Source organism: Myodes glareolus, chromosome 17 (genome assembly GCF_982192425.1).
Source record: "Myodes glareolus chromosome 17, mMyoGla1.1, whole genome shotgun sequence".
Lineage (NCBI taxonomy): Eukaryota > Metazoa > Chordata > Mammalia > Rodentia > Cricetidae > Myodes > Myodes glareolus.
Window position 1 is genome coordinate 47,779,501 of NC_142042.1, and position 15,618 is coordinate 47,795,118.

Genomic DNA, 15,618 nt, shown 5'->3' on the forward strand with positions numbered 1-15,618 from the left:
TTGATTACATTTAAATGCTTTAATGTCACATTCAACACATGGCTCTAACACCAAAACTGGGCGAGGACAAAACTAACACATGGCCACACCCAATGTTCTCGTAAACACCGAATGGAAAATAAAAACCCAACGTTAAAGGAAAGCAGCTCCTTCCGGTTAAGCCCTTTCTCAGTGAAGAGCAGTCTGCGCCAGGCACGTCTGTCAACCAGTTCAGGACCCGATTTGTATTAAAACTTTCAAAAGTAGTACTTTAATTATGACTGTGCAAAGTTTAAATCCCAGGGCTGAGGACGTAGCTGAGTGTCAAAGTTGCTTGCTTACCATGCAAATGGCCCAGGGTTCAATTCCCAGCACCACAAAAACAAAAAGTTTGAATTCCAAGACAACTCAACTCTCAGCAAGACTCTGAGCTTTGGAAGATTCAGATGGCTCAATTATCTTCAGGCCGATAATCCCAAGAATTGTGCAGATCAACCACGACTGCAGAACCGTCACTGCTTAGGCACACCGAGTCAGCAATGAGGGACCGCATCCTCTCTTCGTCGGTACACAAGCGCTGCAGCTTGGGATAAGCGAGCAGTCTCCTCAGGGGTATGAAAAACTTCTCTCCTTGACAGAAGGGCTGGGGAGTATTTTCTATTCTGGCCTTTTCAGCCTCTGTGAAGACTTCTCCCAAGAGTAGGTGAGGGGCTGGGGAGGCGTCCCTGTGCCCTGAATTAGGGCCCAGCTCCTCCCGCTCCCTCAGCATCCGTTGGTATCTAAGCCTCAAGTGTTCCACTTGTATCAGGAGCTCCCCGACCAGTACAAACTTAAGCACCCTTTCCTGCTGTAAACTCGGGTAGGAGGTTGTATAAACCTAAGGGAAGAAAAACCACACAGAAGACTGAAGTGTGTTTAAACCATCAGCAATTCAGTCACAAGCTGTGCATTGTAAAAGCCTTAATCTCACTGGAAATCAAACACATATAGATACTAGGTATCTGTTTTGCTTCCACTTCTAATGACAACTATATCTCAGGAGTGTTTCTACCAACAGGCACTAACCCAGTATTCCTTTTTTTAAAAAAAAGATTTTATTATTTGGTATGTATGAGTGCTTTGCTTGCATGTACGTCTATACAACATATGCATGTCTGGTGCTTACTGAAGCCAGAAGAGGGCATTAGATCTGATGGGACTGGAGTTAACAGAAGTTGAAAGCCTAACCAAACCTACAATCCAATGTTTCTACTTGCTATTACATGGAAATTAGTGTAAAAAGAAACAGTGGTTCAATCTAGAATCAGTGGTACATGTCTATAACCCCAGAGTTCCTTGAAAGACTAAGACAACTGCTGGTCCAAGAGATCAAGGCCATCTAGGCAACAAAGTGACACACAAGCTAAAGAAAATCAGGAATAAATGAAAATGATTCCATCAAGAGAAGAATGGATTCTTTTGAAAGATGAAGTAGGTTTTGTGCATTCATGTGTGCACGTGCCTGTGTGTTTATGTGTGTATGTGTGTACATGTATATATGCATACATTCGTGCATCGTGGGCTGGAGAGAAACTTGTTCATGGCTGTCCCTTTACTGTTGCTAACACTGAGATATTACAAAGGAGGCAGCAGCAGGAGTCCTCTCTGAAACATCCTAAGAAGGCCTCCAGTACACTGCTCTTTGTCACGTAAAGTCAAGGGGCAGGACAGTCTCAAAGGATGCAACAGACTGACCCTGACCCTGACAGGACTCATGGAGCCTGAAGCATCTTTCTAGATGAGCCTCAAAATTAGGTCACTTGGCCAGGTGTGGTGCTGCACACCTTTGACCCCACACTTGGCAGGTAGAGGCAGGCAGATCTCTGTATTCAAGAAGGGAGTGGTAGTGGTTGGCAGTCGTGTGGTAATGGCGGTAATGGCGGCAGTGTGGTAATGGCGGTAATGGCGGCAGTGTGGTAATGGCGGCAGTGTGGTAATGGCGGCAGTGTGGTAATGGCGGCAGTGTGGTAATGGCGGCAGTGTGGTAATGGCGGCAGTGTGGTAATGGCGGCAGTGTGGTAATGGTGGTAATGGCGGCAGTGTGGTAATGGCGGTAATGGCGGCAGTGTGGTAATGATGGTAATGGCGGCAGTGTGGTAATGGTGGTAATGGCGGCAGTGTGGTAGGTGGCAGCTGTAGCTGCAGTCCTGGTCTCACCACCTGTCACATGACCCACGGACTTCTAGCCCTCAGCTAGTTCACAGGAATACTCACAGCTTTGTACACATGCCGGTCATGCTGCTGTGAAACACGGGATTCAGCCAGCTTCCTGCTGTTCTTCCTAAAGACACCGATCTGGGTGCAATATCCGACATGCTCAGACCCAGCTGGGGGTATCCCGACCCCAGTAAACTCCACACAATAATTGTAGCAGTTTGCCACTTGTAAAGCCCTGATATCAAACAACAAAGAGAAGTCACTTCTCTGCACATACAGTTCTGGTTAAACAACTTTATAAAAAATTTTATTTTTGGCTTTTCAAGGCAGGGTTTCTCTGTAATAGCCCTGATTGTCCTAGAACTCGCTTTGTAGACCAGGCTGGCCTCAAACTCAGAGATCTGCCTGCCTCTGCCTCCTGAGTGCTGGCATTAAAGGCGAGCACCACCACCGCCTGGTGTCAACAAACAATTCTTAAGTGACTTCTTGTCAGCAGTTTTAGGAAAAGCAGAAAATATATGAATCAAAGGACTTCTCAGCCAAGCAAGGAGGTGCGTGCCTATCGTGTTACTTGAACTGATAAGGCAGAAGGATATGACGGTTAAAGCTAGCCTGAGATACATAATGAAAATATTCCAAAGTTAAGCATCCCTGCACAAGTGTATGATGGGTCACCAGGACACCCGACATCGGTGGGGAACAAAGGCAGTGACACGTTTTAGGCTTCCAAAGTTACCTCAGGAAGAGGAAAGGGGGGCTACGGGACGGGCAGCACGCAGGTGTGGGTGAAGCCAAGAAGCCGCCCCACGCATGGGTGTGAGCACCCCTCACACTCCATAACCTCCCCACTCTGGTCCTCAATCTATGCCAACATTACAGGTGCCTCCTAAAGAGCATCCACTAGGCACACGCTCTTTTCTCCTGCGGCCCAAATGGGCTGCTTCTCTTGTGATCCGGCTACATCATGAGCCACACATGGAGACCTTGCTGAAATGAACTAAGAATTTGAATAAGACAGACATAGCACAGCTTACTTCCTATAACAGGATTGCTGCCAAACAAACAACAAACCAAAGAACCCTTCTGAGCTCACCAGGTCTGGAACTCCTTTCTGCTCCACTCGAATTTATGATCTGCATCCCTCAGGGACACCGTGGGAAACAGGGGGTTGAATTCAGCATTTGGTGTGGTGATGACAACCATGGATGGCGACAGGTATCCAAAAACCACTTCGGGAAATTTGGCCAGATCATCTGAATTCAGATGCTCTATTCTGAAATGGTTGATAAGAAAGGCAGAATTAATGCAGCTTCACTGGGTGTATTCTCCTAATTGACTTGGCAAAAATAATTCCTACCTGGATTTATCCCTTCTGATGATGCAGCAGCCCACAACCCATGATCAACTGTTCTCATATTTGAATCCTTCCCACTCCCAGTTTTGCCCAGGGTGACCCATCAACTAAGATCCATCCTCCGGTGCCCTCTGTAGAATTCATATCAACATTCCTTTTTAAAAAGTATCAGAACTTGTATATTCCTTGATTTAATTTCCCAAGAACACATCATTGCCTCTATGATTTCTTTTCAAAAACGACAGGATACTGCCAGACAGCTCAGCAATTTGAGCACGTGCTCCTCTCACAGGGGACCCAAGTGTGGTTTCCAGCACCCATGTCAGGTGACTCACAACCATCTGGAACTCCAGCTCCAGGGGATCCGATGCCCTCTGCTGGCCCCCAGGGCACCTGGACTCACATGTGGATATACGTGTGCAAGAATGAGGACCTAAGTTCAGATCCCCTGTACTCAGAAAAAAATCTGGCATGGGAACATACATCTGCAACCCCCAATGCTGGGGAGGCAAAGATCAGAAAATCTCTTGGGCTTGTTGGCCAGCCAGTGTAGACAATCAGCAAGATCCAGGGTCAATGAGAGACCCATCTCAAAAACACAAGGTGGTCAGGAATGGTGGCACATGCCTTTTATTTCCAGCACTCAGGAGGCAGAGGCAGGCAGATTCTGTGAGTTCAAAGTCAACCTGGTCTACAAGAGCTAGTTCCAGGATGGCCAGAACTACACAGAAAAACCCTATCTCAATAAATAAATAAATGAATGAATAAATAAACCAATACAAGGTGAGAGTAACTGGGGAAGACACAGGAAATCAACTAGTCTCCAGCTCCCAGGCATTTACGTTCTTGAGTACATAAACCCACACATATGTTCCCTGGGACAGCAGGTAGTTCAGAGCTGTAGCATCTGCTCAGCATGTATGAAGCACTTGATCAACACTCCATCCCGCCAAAATAAAAACATCTAACACTGAAATGCTATGCCAAATCCAGATTAAGGGATGTTCTAGAAAGCAGAAAGACTGAGCAACCCTGTTCCAGATGATTAATAGACACTCCAAAGACATCACTACTAAAATCCGCAGGCTAGAGGTGGTGGTGCACACCTTTGATCCCAACACTCAGGCGGCAGAGGCAGAAGGAGCTGTGTGAGCTCCAGAACAACCAGGGCTCCACAGAGAGATCCTGGCTCTATTTAGTACCAAAGCGTAAAATAAAAAATAAAACAAAGCCCACATTTTAAGTGATAATTAGACTTGAAAATAGTTATAAAAGCTATCACTAGAACTTGTTAAGTGTTGGATGTGGACTATATAACATGACCATATACCATACACATCATTGTGAGCCTGGTTTTTGTTTTGTTAGGTGTTTTGAGACAAAGTTTCTCTGTGTAGCTCTGGCTGTCCTGGAACTTACTCTGTAGACCAGGCGGGCATCGAACTCAGATCTGCCTGCCTCTGTCTCCCGAGTGCTGGGATTAAAGGCGTGCACCACAGCTGGGCATTGTGTGATTTCTTAACACAACATACTATGGCTACATTAAGAGGAAGCACACCATCTTATTTTTTAATTTATTACTATTGTGTGTGTATGATGGAAGGACATGCATGTGCCATATGTGGAGACCAGAGTACAAGACTGAAAAACAGTTCTCTCCTTCCACCTTTACATGGATTCTGGAAAATGAACTCAGGTCTATAGACTTACATCGCCAAGTGACTTTTCCTGCTGAGCCATCTCGTTGACCCAAAGCATTTCTTCTTAGAAAAGATATTTATGGGCCTGCGATATGGCTAACAGGCTAAAGGGGCTTGCCTCCAAGCCTGACAACATGAGTTCAGGAACACACGAACACACACATACAATCTAATAAAAGTTTTAGGAAAATATCTTTAACATATAAGTATTTATGAGTAAAAGGCCACTGTCTCCAATGTACTCAAGTTGATTGTATTAAAAATGCATACAGGAAATTACACCTAAAAGAATAGCCTAAGTAAATGGAACCAAACATAAAGAATTAGTGAGCCTGGTAGTTTGTACCAGTACCTTGTACCTAATCCCAGAACGTCTGTAAGTCTGTAACTACAAGTAATAACAGAAACACGACAGGACCGGAGCTGGGGCTCAGCGGCAATGCCCTGCATCAGATCCCCAACACCTCAAACAATATGATTCATGGGAGGACTTAGAGGAGAGGGGGGGACAACATAATCATATTAATCTCAAAAGATAAGGCTGTTTTTGAAGACATTAACAAATACTACTAAATGTGGCATCACAAATTAACCCCAGCACAACAGAAGTATCACCACTACCCTACTCTTACCAACTGACAGACCATCCCAACAAAAGAAATATCTGAATTAAATGACTCATAGATCAAAAGGACTTAACATACAATCTATAGAATATTCCATTCAAACACTGCAGAATACACATTCTTTCCAGAAGCCCATGGAACTTTCTCTAAAGTAGATCATGAATTAGGACACCAAGCACGTCTTAACGAGTACAGAAAAACTGAAATGATTCCCTGTGTCCTGTCTGATTGCAACGCAGTAAGACTACAAATCACAGCAAGAGAAGGCCCCTAAAGGGCACAAAGCCCGGATTTCGATCCTTAGCACCACATAATACTGAGCATGGTGGCACACACCTCTAATCCCAGCACTTGGGAGGTAGAGGCAGAAGGATGAATCATTCGAGATTATATACAGCAATTTTGTGACCATGCTGGGCTATGTTACACAGGGGCTGGAGAGAGAGCACTGGCTGCTATTCCAGAGGACCAGAGTTTGATTCCCACCATCTAGATGGTGGCTCACAACTGCCAACTGTCTGTGATTCCAGTCCCAGGGGATCCAGCCCCCTCCATCCTCCTCAGGCACTGCAACTGCACACACTTACATGGCACAAAGACATCCACTCAAGCAAACACATACACATAAAAGTGAATTAAAATCTAAAAGCTAGATACATTATAAAAGAAGAAATACAAATAAATTTATTTTTATGCGTGTGAATGTTCTGCTTGCAAACCATATGCCCTCAGAGGTCAAAAGAGGTAGTTGGTGCCCATGGAATAGAGTCATGGATGGATGTTAGCTACCGTGTGGGTGCTAGGAACTGAACCCATATCCTCTGCAAGAACAAGTGTTCTTAATCACTGAGACATTTCTCCAGACCACAAAAGAAACTTTAACAGGAGTTAAAGGCCTATGTATATAATCTTTTAATTATTTCAGGAGGCAAAGCACCATGGGGAGGGAGAGAGTACACACGTATATGATAAGGACCAGAAGGAAGTAGTCACAGGTGGTCATGTGGTGAGTATACGAATGTTTCTGGAATTATCTTCAATTCTTGGAATGCCTAAGAAAAATACTAAAAGTAAAAGATACTCCCAGCTGATGAATGGTGATCATTTTACAAATAATGACATTGATTACTGAGGCTAATTCCTTCACATTTTTCAAAGTGGAGAGTCGATGCAACTTCCAAACTTACAATTCAATGCATGTTATCAAATCGAATCCAAGCAGGCGAGAGTCTTTCTCCACAACAGAGCCATGATACAAGATGACGGTCAAATCTAGATCTCGGGGTTTTACAAACTCCCCCAGGTAGGGAGACAAGTAATGCCTGCAAGAGAGCAGTCAGCAGCATCAGGAAACAACCGACTTAGCGATCAGGGCCGGGGGTACGGCTCAGAGCAGAGCGTGCACCTAGCTGTGTGAGGAGAGCCCTGAGACTCAAGGTCCTGCTTTGGTGTGTGTGGACTTACAGCTGTGATTCCCAGCACCCAGAGGTAACAAGAGAAGGAGTTCTCAGAGCTGCAGAACCCGGATCCCCTGATGTGAGTCCCACTCCGCCTGTTTTCCTCTGGTATTAAACACTAGGCCATGGGGCAGCTTCCTTCCACAGCGGGAAGTGAGGTCACTAAACATGACTTTAAATTTCCCACATTGTTCTCATTGCCACACTTTGCCTCTCTTTGGACATTTCAGCTCTTTAGAAGAGCAGGTTCAAAACAATCTAGAAATCTATGTATCAGAGAAGCAGAAAGGTGAATGCGGTGTGGAGGGACCAAGCGTATGCTACAACCCTCCCATGGAAGGGACACAGCCACGAGACTCAACCCACCACTTAAGAGAAAGGCATTAAAGACAGGCATGGTGGCACACTGCAAATTGAAGCTGAGGACACTTAGGCTATACCATAATATCTTGTGTCAAAAAAGAGGAAGAGTCCATCTCTTAGGTGACAGCCCCCCTGACCAAAGACTACACCCCACCTGGTGACAGTTCTACCACTCTAGGGACAAGCTTCCAACACAAGCACCTTTGGGAGATGAAGCACATCCAAACCATAGCACTAGAAGTATTACCCATTTGAATGTAATTTTTCTTCATTGATATCTACCCCAACAAGCAGCTGAATGCATGGATAGACTTTTAGCAGCTTTAGGAGTTTGGTATCACCACATCCCAGGTCTGCAACCTATAGATGAGACACGGCGTCATTTGCAAAACATTCACATCCAGAAAAGTAGGAGCTTTTAAAGCTAGAGGGTGCCCGGGAAAAGGGTTCAGGTTAGTGAGTACAAGAATAAGGACCTCAGTTCAGAGCCCTGACACCTATATAAAGTCAGATGTGGGAGAATGTGCCTATAACCCTATTTAGAACCTAGCCAAATCTGAGAGATCTGGGTTCTGTGAGAAACCTACCTCAAAAAACATAAGATAGGGAGTGATAGAGAAAGACACCCAATTTTGACCATTTTTGGGTCTCCACCCACACATATGTGCGTGCATGTGTGCATGTGCTCGCACACGCACCTCAGTGGAAGATTGTGAATCAGTAAGGAAAACAGTTATATGGAAGGATCTTTGGAAGTAGAATTGTATACACAAAAACCAAATTAAACTGAGACTTTTTAATCCTGCAGGTGAAACAGTGCTTGAGAAAAAGTCAGACAAAGCCATTCTTATTCAGAACAATTGCCTGAGGTTCAAAGTTATCAGAGCAAGAATCACAAGTTGAGTCTTAATGGGTAGCCAAACCACCTCCTGAGTGTTAAGAATTCTGGGATTACAGTACGCACCACTATGCCCTTTATGAGATGCTGAGGGTCAAACCCTGGGCTTTGAGCATGCTAGATAAGCATCCCACCAACTGCTCTATATCCCCAGGGAAACAATCACATTGAGCCATACAAAATTCTATATTGAGAAAAAAAAGGCCCTTCAGACCCTTCAAGTGGACAGATTTGCTGAAAAGGCTGCTGAGGCAGATGTGTGAACATCTGTAGAATAGCTAAAGCAACTAAAGGAAGCCTTTTCCAATTCCAGAGGGTCTGATATCCAGCTCCACTCTCTCGTCTCTCCTTCCCAAATTTGGCATTACAAAAGTTTGCGACTACACCTGAGAATACCATTCCCACCCCCTGTTTTTTAATATATGGTCTGGCTATGTTGCCCCAGCTGGTCGCTGACTCTTGGACTCTTGGGCTCAAGTGATTTATTTTTCATTTTTTTCATTTCTTTCTTTTCTTTTCTTTTTCTTTTTTTTTCTTTTTTCATCTCGCTGCATTTTTCTTGCTCACCACAGCACCTGGGTGGGAATCAGAGAACCTGTAGGAGTCAGTTCTCTCGGCTTCCACCAGGTGGACCAAGGGATTGAACTCAGGTCGTGAGATTTAACAGCAAGAGCCTACACTGGTTGACATGAGCCACTGCACCTGCTAACCAGGTGATTTCCACCTGAGCATGGAGCTCCCTGTGCTGTACAAGGCTAAAGAGACTCAGCTGTACTTCACACTCCAGGAAAGGGGTCCCGGTGAAAAACGACCTTCCTCCATTAAGGCTTAGCTAAGACTCTGGGTTTCCATTCCCTGCCTCAATGTGGAACATTACTATTTGTTTCTAAAATTTCCCTTAACCACAGTTTCCTCAAGCTCCTCCCCCAGACCCGCCCCATACCACTGAACATTGTCTCCCCAGACTGATCAAAGAGGTTTCCCTCACTGACTCTTCCCAGCTAGACTGGGAAATGCCTGTAGAGCACCCCACTACTGTCAGGGAAAAGGGGAAGACTGAATGGAAAGCAAGAATCACTTGAGGCCAGGCACAGTGGAAGCAGAGGCAGGCAGATCTCTGGGTTCAGGGCCAGCCTGGCCTACAGAGTAAAATCTAGGGCAGCCTGGGCTACACAGAGAAGCCTTGTCTCAAAAAAAAAAAAAATGTAACAAACAAAAAAAAAAAATCACTTGAGCCCAAGAGTTTGAGACCACTCGAGGCAACATAGGCAGATCTTATATTTTATAATAGACTGGGGGTGGGGGAGGTAAGGCAGGTGTAAAGGCAAGCAACTCCAAACTTGGGGGAGAGAGGCAGGAGAGTGGAGTTGGAGGCCATCTTGAACTCTAAGACCCTATCTCCAAAAATAAACTTCACTCATTATAATTAAGCTGCCCTCACTGTTAAAAATGCTGCTGGCCCTTCTTGGGACTATCATAAACAATTTCCCAATTTGTGACTTTGGTCACTCCTCCGTGACTGAAAAAGAAAAAAAGAAAAGAAAAGAACAACCGCTTAACTCTGAAACACGTGGGGCACTGGCCTTAAGGTCTCCTCGCTACTGCAATGATCTCTGCTTCGAGAAGCTGAGGCAGGGGGTGACTTGAGTATGAATTAGAAGCCAGACAAAGCCACACAGCAAAACCACAAAAACCAGTCTTTTTTTTTTTCTTTTTGACAGTTCTCTACCTGTATTACAATGTACCATACTTCTATCCACCACCCCAAATCACTCAAGTCTGTCTCAGGCACGGGATGTCGCTTAGCGGTAGAGTACTTGTCCTGCATGCCAACGCTCCTGTCTGTAACCCTAACACCGGGAGGCAGGGAGAAGTCTATCCTTACTAACATATTTGATCAACCACTTTAATAGGGAAATCTTAGTTAAAAAAAAAAAAGATAATTACCTTCTTGGGTTCATGGCGATCCACTAAATCTCTAACGAACTGGTACCGTTGTTTGTATAATGGCGGTTTAAACCTAATTACCTTCTCTGGACAAACTTCTTCAAAATTATCATCAACCACACTATTGCACTGAAAGATTTTAAACAACAAGTTCTCACTCATGACTTTAGATATTTAAGAAGAAAACAAAGAAAATTTCTTCTCCCCAGTTAACTGGGGCAACAACAACCTCCATACAGCTTAAACCTGAAATCATCAGGCAGCATCCCCTCCACACCACACTACACCACACCCCACCCCCTCTTTTCAGCATGCTAGAGCTGGGCTTTGGGCTTCCATAGCTAATCTTCAGGGGTCATTTTACTGTGTGAACTGCCAAAGGCTGTGGTCCAGACAGACCAGAGGTTAGGAGACACTGGGCAGACCACAAACTCCCTCAGCTCCCAATCTTTGCTCAAACCTCCAAGGCCCCTTCTCTAGCAGGTTTTGATTCAGGGTCTGAATCCCAGGCTGTAGAGGGCACAGTTTTAGCAACAACTGCTGAACTCAGTTTAAGGTGAATTTCCCACGCTTGACACCTGAGCACCCTCACCATCTAAAGCTCAGATTCTAGACAGTATTTCCTCTTAATTTTCTAGGCACATACCCTATCTTCCCATCCCCTCCTCCTTTTACACATCTCTGTCTATACAGGTTTCTCCATCCTCGGCGGAGTTAAACCCTACTGCGATGATTTTGCAGCCACAATCCTAAATCAGAATACCCTTTTTCAGCAGGTCCAGGAGAAAAAAATGTTAGCTGTATCTGCAACAGCTGTGTCTACTATGCCTATCAGTGCTGGAAAGCAGCGAACCAGACGAAACCTGTACTTAGAGCAATGATAGCCAATAAACGCAAAGGACCAAGTGTGGCTGGGATTGAGATTGGTGGTGACCACCTGTCTTGCATGAGCGAGGCCCTGGCTTCCATCCCCAGCAATACAACAAAACATACCCCACACACGCAACCAAGCCCCTGCTAGCTTTCACTCTGTCTCTCTGAACCCCATTATTTCACAGTTGCTAGTGCTAACATTAATCAGGGGAAGGTTTGGTGCCTTCCTCAAGTGCCCAAATGCCGCACAGCAGGGATGTTCAGCTTAGGTCTCCAAGTGTGGTCCCTAAACCAGTATAGCGTCTTCCTGGAAACTTAAAGAAACGCCAAGTCTCAGGCCTCAACAGACCTCCTCAGACAAGACTCTACACTTTAAACAATCCAGGTAAAGGAAAGGAAAATAAAATCCCCAGGGTGACCCATTTGTCTAGAGGTATTTTTTTTAATAACTAACATCTGTATTTTTTCTTTATATACACCAAATGTGAATATTTCGCTGATCATTGATGTCAATCTTATTCAGTTCACAACTCAGGGAGACGCAAGGGCCTAACTAGGCTAATTTGCCATTTCTCCACAGTACACCCCTCCAAGACCCCTGTAGGTGGGTGAGAAGGGTGGCATTTACCGGTATGTTGTTTTCTGCCACATCCATTTTGTTTCCAACTTCCGTTGCGACAAAAATAATAGTGATAAGGCAGATTTATCCTCCGGGCTCTGTTTCAGAGACTCAGTGGCAACTCAGCTGTAAAAGCCAAATGCTCCCTTTTCACACGAGACACCTAGAAGAAATGATGGCCCAGATGAAAAAGGGGTAGGTGTTGGCTTTCCAACCTAACTCTGGCCCACAGGACTCATGCAGTAAATACTGAGACACTGACGATGGGGTCTGAAGTCCCAGCTTGGCAAAGAACGCTGCTACTCTTGTTTGACCATAACCAGTTCCGGGTGATACAAACTTATTGCTAAGATCCTCGACCTCGGGGGATGAAGGCTCCTCAGTTGGTAGAATGCTTACCTAGCATGCATGAAGTATATCCGATCCCCAACACCGCATAAAACCAGACCTGGTGGCACATAGAAGTTCAAGGTCAGACTCGAATTCTCACCCTCAACCAAATACTGCTTTCAGTAACTTCTCAGGCACCGCCGAATAAAACTTGGGGGTGGGTGGGAAGGCTGACATTAATAAGCCAGTGATACTGCAACACTGATCCAATCCGGCCTCAGACTTGAAAGTTGGTATTCTACTACACACGTTTCTATCATTTAGTCGGAAGTAGGCAAGATTTCAACCACCAGCTGTTGGGTGATTTCTTGGCTCCTACCAGGAACCTCACTTGGGGTGGGGGTGTCAGTGTCCCATCTGTCGCCCGCGTCTACCCGCAGCATCACTCACCCAAGAAAAACCGGGTAGCCAGATCAAGCACCGCCCACTCCCGTGTAGCTGCGGCCCCGCCCCTGCCTTCCGCGCAGCCGCTCTGCCCCGCGCCGGCTCTCCGCACCTGGCTGGCCGCGGCTGGCCGCACCTGGCCGCCCCCGGCGCCTCGCGCCTGCGCCTTGCGCCCTCAGGGTCCCCGCTGGGCGTGCAGAGCCCGGCCATGCTCGGGCCCCGTGCCTCCGGGCTGCCGACTCCACAGCGTCGGTTTTGGGTCACTTAACGGCCGCTGTGGCGCATGCCCCGAAGACATTTTCCAGCTCGTCCGAACCTTGGCGACCACGGCTCTCCGCCCCTCCGCATCCCAGGCCCTCGCGCCGCGGCGACCTGGCCCCTGCCGCGACTGTTGGGTGCGGCCCGGGCGGGCAGGCGGCCGGGCTGCTGCGGCCTTGGCGGCTGTTAGGTTCGTGGCGCCCTGGCTGCGAGGCTCCGCGTGCCCGGTAGAGACGTGGAGAACGCCCAGGGCCAATGGCAGGCCACGGAAGAGGCGGGTGGTCCCAGCGCGAGCCGGCTGGCCCAGAACAATTATGGCGGGAGGGCCTTCTAGGGACCTTAAACTGGAGAAAGTTGAGTCCCAGTCTCCTGAGCTCTTTTTTTTTTCATTGATTTTTATTGAGCTCTACATTTTTCTCAGCTCCCCTCCCTGCCTCTCCCTTCTCCCCTTCAACCCTACCCCCAAGGTCCCCATGCTCCCAATTTACTCAGAAGATCTTGTCTTTTTCTACTTCCCATGTAGATTAGAGCTATGTAAGTCTCTCTTAGGGTCCTCATTGTCTAAATTCTCTGGGATTGTGGTTCACTAACCCCACATCAGACAGAGGTCTGAACTCTAAAATATACAAAGAACTCAAGAAATTGGTCATCAAAAGAACACAAGATTCAATTAAAAAATGGAGTACAGACCTAAACACCTAAGTTCTTAACATATTCTTTTAGCTTCCAAAGCTCAACTTTTTTTTTTAACCACATACACTTTAAGAATTACCTGATCTCAGAAAATGTGTGATGGCTTCTTTTCCGTCAGCCTTACACATGCTATATGCTACCAAAGAAGAGTGAGGGGAAGGCAGGGGGAGGACCTGCTTTAAAAGCAAAAAACTGAGCCAGGTGTGAAGGCACATTGCTGTAATCCCAGCACTTCAAATGAAAGGTGGTGTCAGAATCAGGAATTCAAAATCATCATCAACGACATTGTTGGAGGCCAGCCTGGGCAGCGTGAGACCCTTGTCTCAAATTCATTTATTTATCCCAAAGTTTGTGTTTACTAGTGAATAGCCTACTATTATAAATGAGCTACTATATAAATGAGCTGAACATGGTAGTGTCATGCCTATGGTACCAGCTTTTAAGGATCAAAACGTCAAGAGCAGCTTCGGGTACTAACGAAAAGCCACACATGAAATATTAACCATTCAAACATTTACTGAGTGTTCTATGCAACATTGTGATGCTGATGGTTACAGGGCAGCACAAAGATAAATTACATCTTGTTTTCAGTATTTTAGAGCATAGAGGGTATGGAGAAAAATATGTGTGAACCAGGCTTTACAGATTGGATCGTGTAGCTTTACCATTTGAGAGACTCCTGGAGGCTTAGCACATGCGCAGTTCAAACAGGTGACCTCAGCACTAGGGGGATGTGCTGGTAAGTGGCGTCACCTTGACATGATTAGAACCCCTGAGCGTGCCCTTGGTGGGGGATTGATGAGATTCCCTCGGTTGAGATGGAAAGGCTTGACCACTGCAGGTGGAGGTACTCCTTCCTGTCTTCAACTGAAGGAAAGAGACAGCAGAGGCGAGCATTCATTCCTCTACCACGCGGTCGAGTTTCTCAAACTCCTGCTCCTGGGACTTCCCCAAGGGATGGGGGTGGGGAGAAAGGCTGGAACCTGGAACTTGGAGCCAAAATAATCCCTTCCTTCCCTGCTTGAATGGCTTTTGTCAGGGTATTTTATCTTAGGGAGACAGCAACAGTGAGGCCCATTGAGGAAAAATTAGTTCCTTCTGGACAAAAGAATTAAATCTCTGACCTAGGTGAGCACCTAACATTCCAATTGGTCTGGCCCAGGAAAAGACCACCCCTCCAGAAATGTCTTCCCTCAAGGGCTCATATATTGAAGGACTGGATCCAGCTAGTGTCACTATTGAGAAGTAACTGGATGGGGGTAGCAGGGTTGTTAATGACCCATTGATGAATTTATGTCTTAATTAGCTGAATAAGCTAAGAGGTGGTGAAATTACCTGGCCCGAATGAGAAGGAAGCACGGAACAAAACCACTTAGGAGTTTATTAGAGGGGGTGTGCACAGGCCTGGGGAAGTCAGTGTGCAGGGGCGGAGGGGGGGGGGGCGGGGGGGGAGATGGTGTGTCCAACTTTTAAAAGCTGCCTAGCGCGTGTGCACAGGGGGTTGATGTGGCTATGTCATAGGCAGATGACTGACGGGGGCTCTCGCATGTGTGCAAGGGCTTAGCTGAGTCATACGTGGATCACACAGGGCTCTTTAACATGGGGGGAGGGCATTATTCACTTCTGCCTAAGGGCTTGTCTACACGTGCATGGCCCCTAGAACACAGAAGTATCAGCCTTATGTGGCTGAAATCATTGCAGTTGGGTCCTAGCTGGGAGAAGTCATTCCCTGGAAGTATGCCTCTTTCTCCCTGCTTTCTGGCTTCCATGAGGTCAGCATGGAAGCTGACCTTTTTTACATGGTCTGATTATCATAGCATTCTACCTTACTGAAAAGTTTTTGCACCCCCATAAACCTCTCCGCCGATGCAGTAATCCAAA

General features: G+C 46.3%; 1 protein-coding gene across 2 annotated transcripts; it reads right to left on the reverse strand.

Annotated features, from left to right (window-relative positions):
• Henmt1 (HEN methyltransferase 1) lies at positions 1 to 13,885 on the reverse strand. 2 transcript variants are annotated; one of them, XM_085677811.2, is made up of 9 exons: positions 13,817 to 13,885; positions 12,412 to 12,460; positions 12,022 to 12,175; positions 10,521 to 10,649; positions 7,923 to 8,035; positions 7,043 to 7,177; positions 3,269 to 3,448; positions 2,233 to 2,410; positions 1 to 856 (listed from the first exon to the last, which is right to left on the reverse strand). In XM_085677811.2, the coding sequence occupies exons 3-9, from the start codon at positions 12,046 to 12,048 to the stop codon at positions 431 to 433; spliced, it is 1,188 nt and encodes a 395-aa protein (XP_085533937.1). In that variant the 5' UTR covers positions 12,049 to 12,175; positions 12,412 to 12,460; positions 13,817 to 13,885; the 3' UTR covers positions 1 to 430. The 2 variants fall into 2 exon arrangements, with proteins under 2 accessions (XP_085533937.1, XP_048299491.1); XM_048443534.3 differs by lacking the exon at positions 13,817 to 13,885 and adding an exon at positions 12,793 to 12,848.
• Between the last annotated feature and the right edge of the window lie 1,733 nt (positions 13,886 to 15,618).

What these genes read in the sequence shown, in the direction of transcription:
- Henmt1 (XM_085677811.2), bottom strand. Translation starts at nt 12,048, where the DNA reads ATGGATGTGGCAGAAAACAACATACCG. An exon ending in TGGCAGAAAACAACATACCG is followed by an intron (nt 10,650 to 12,021) that starts GTAAATGCCACC and finishes AAAATCTTTCAG; the next exon opens with TGCAATAGTGTGGTTGATGA. An exon ending in AGAAAGGAGTTCCAGACCTG is followed by an intron (nt 2,411 to 3,268) that starts GTGAGCTCAGAA and finishes GTTTGATATCAG; the next exon opens with GGCTTTACAAGTGGCAAACT.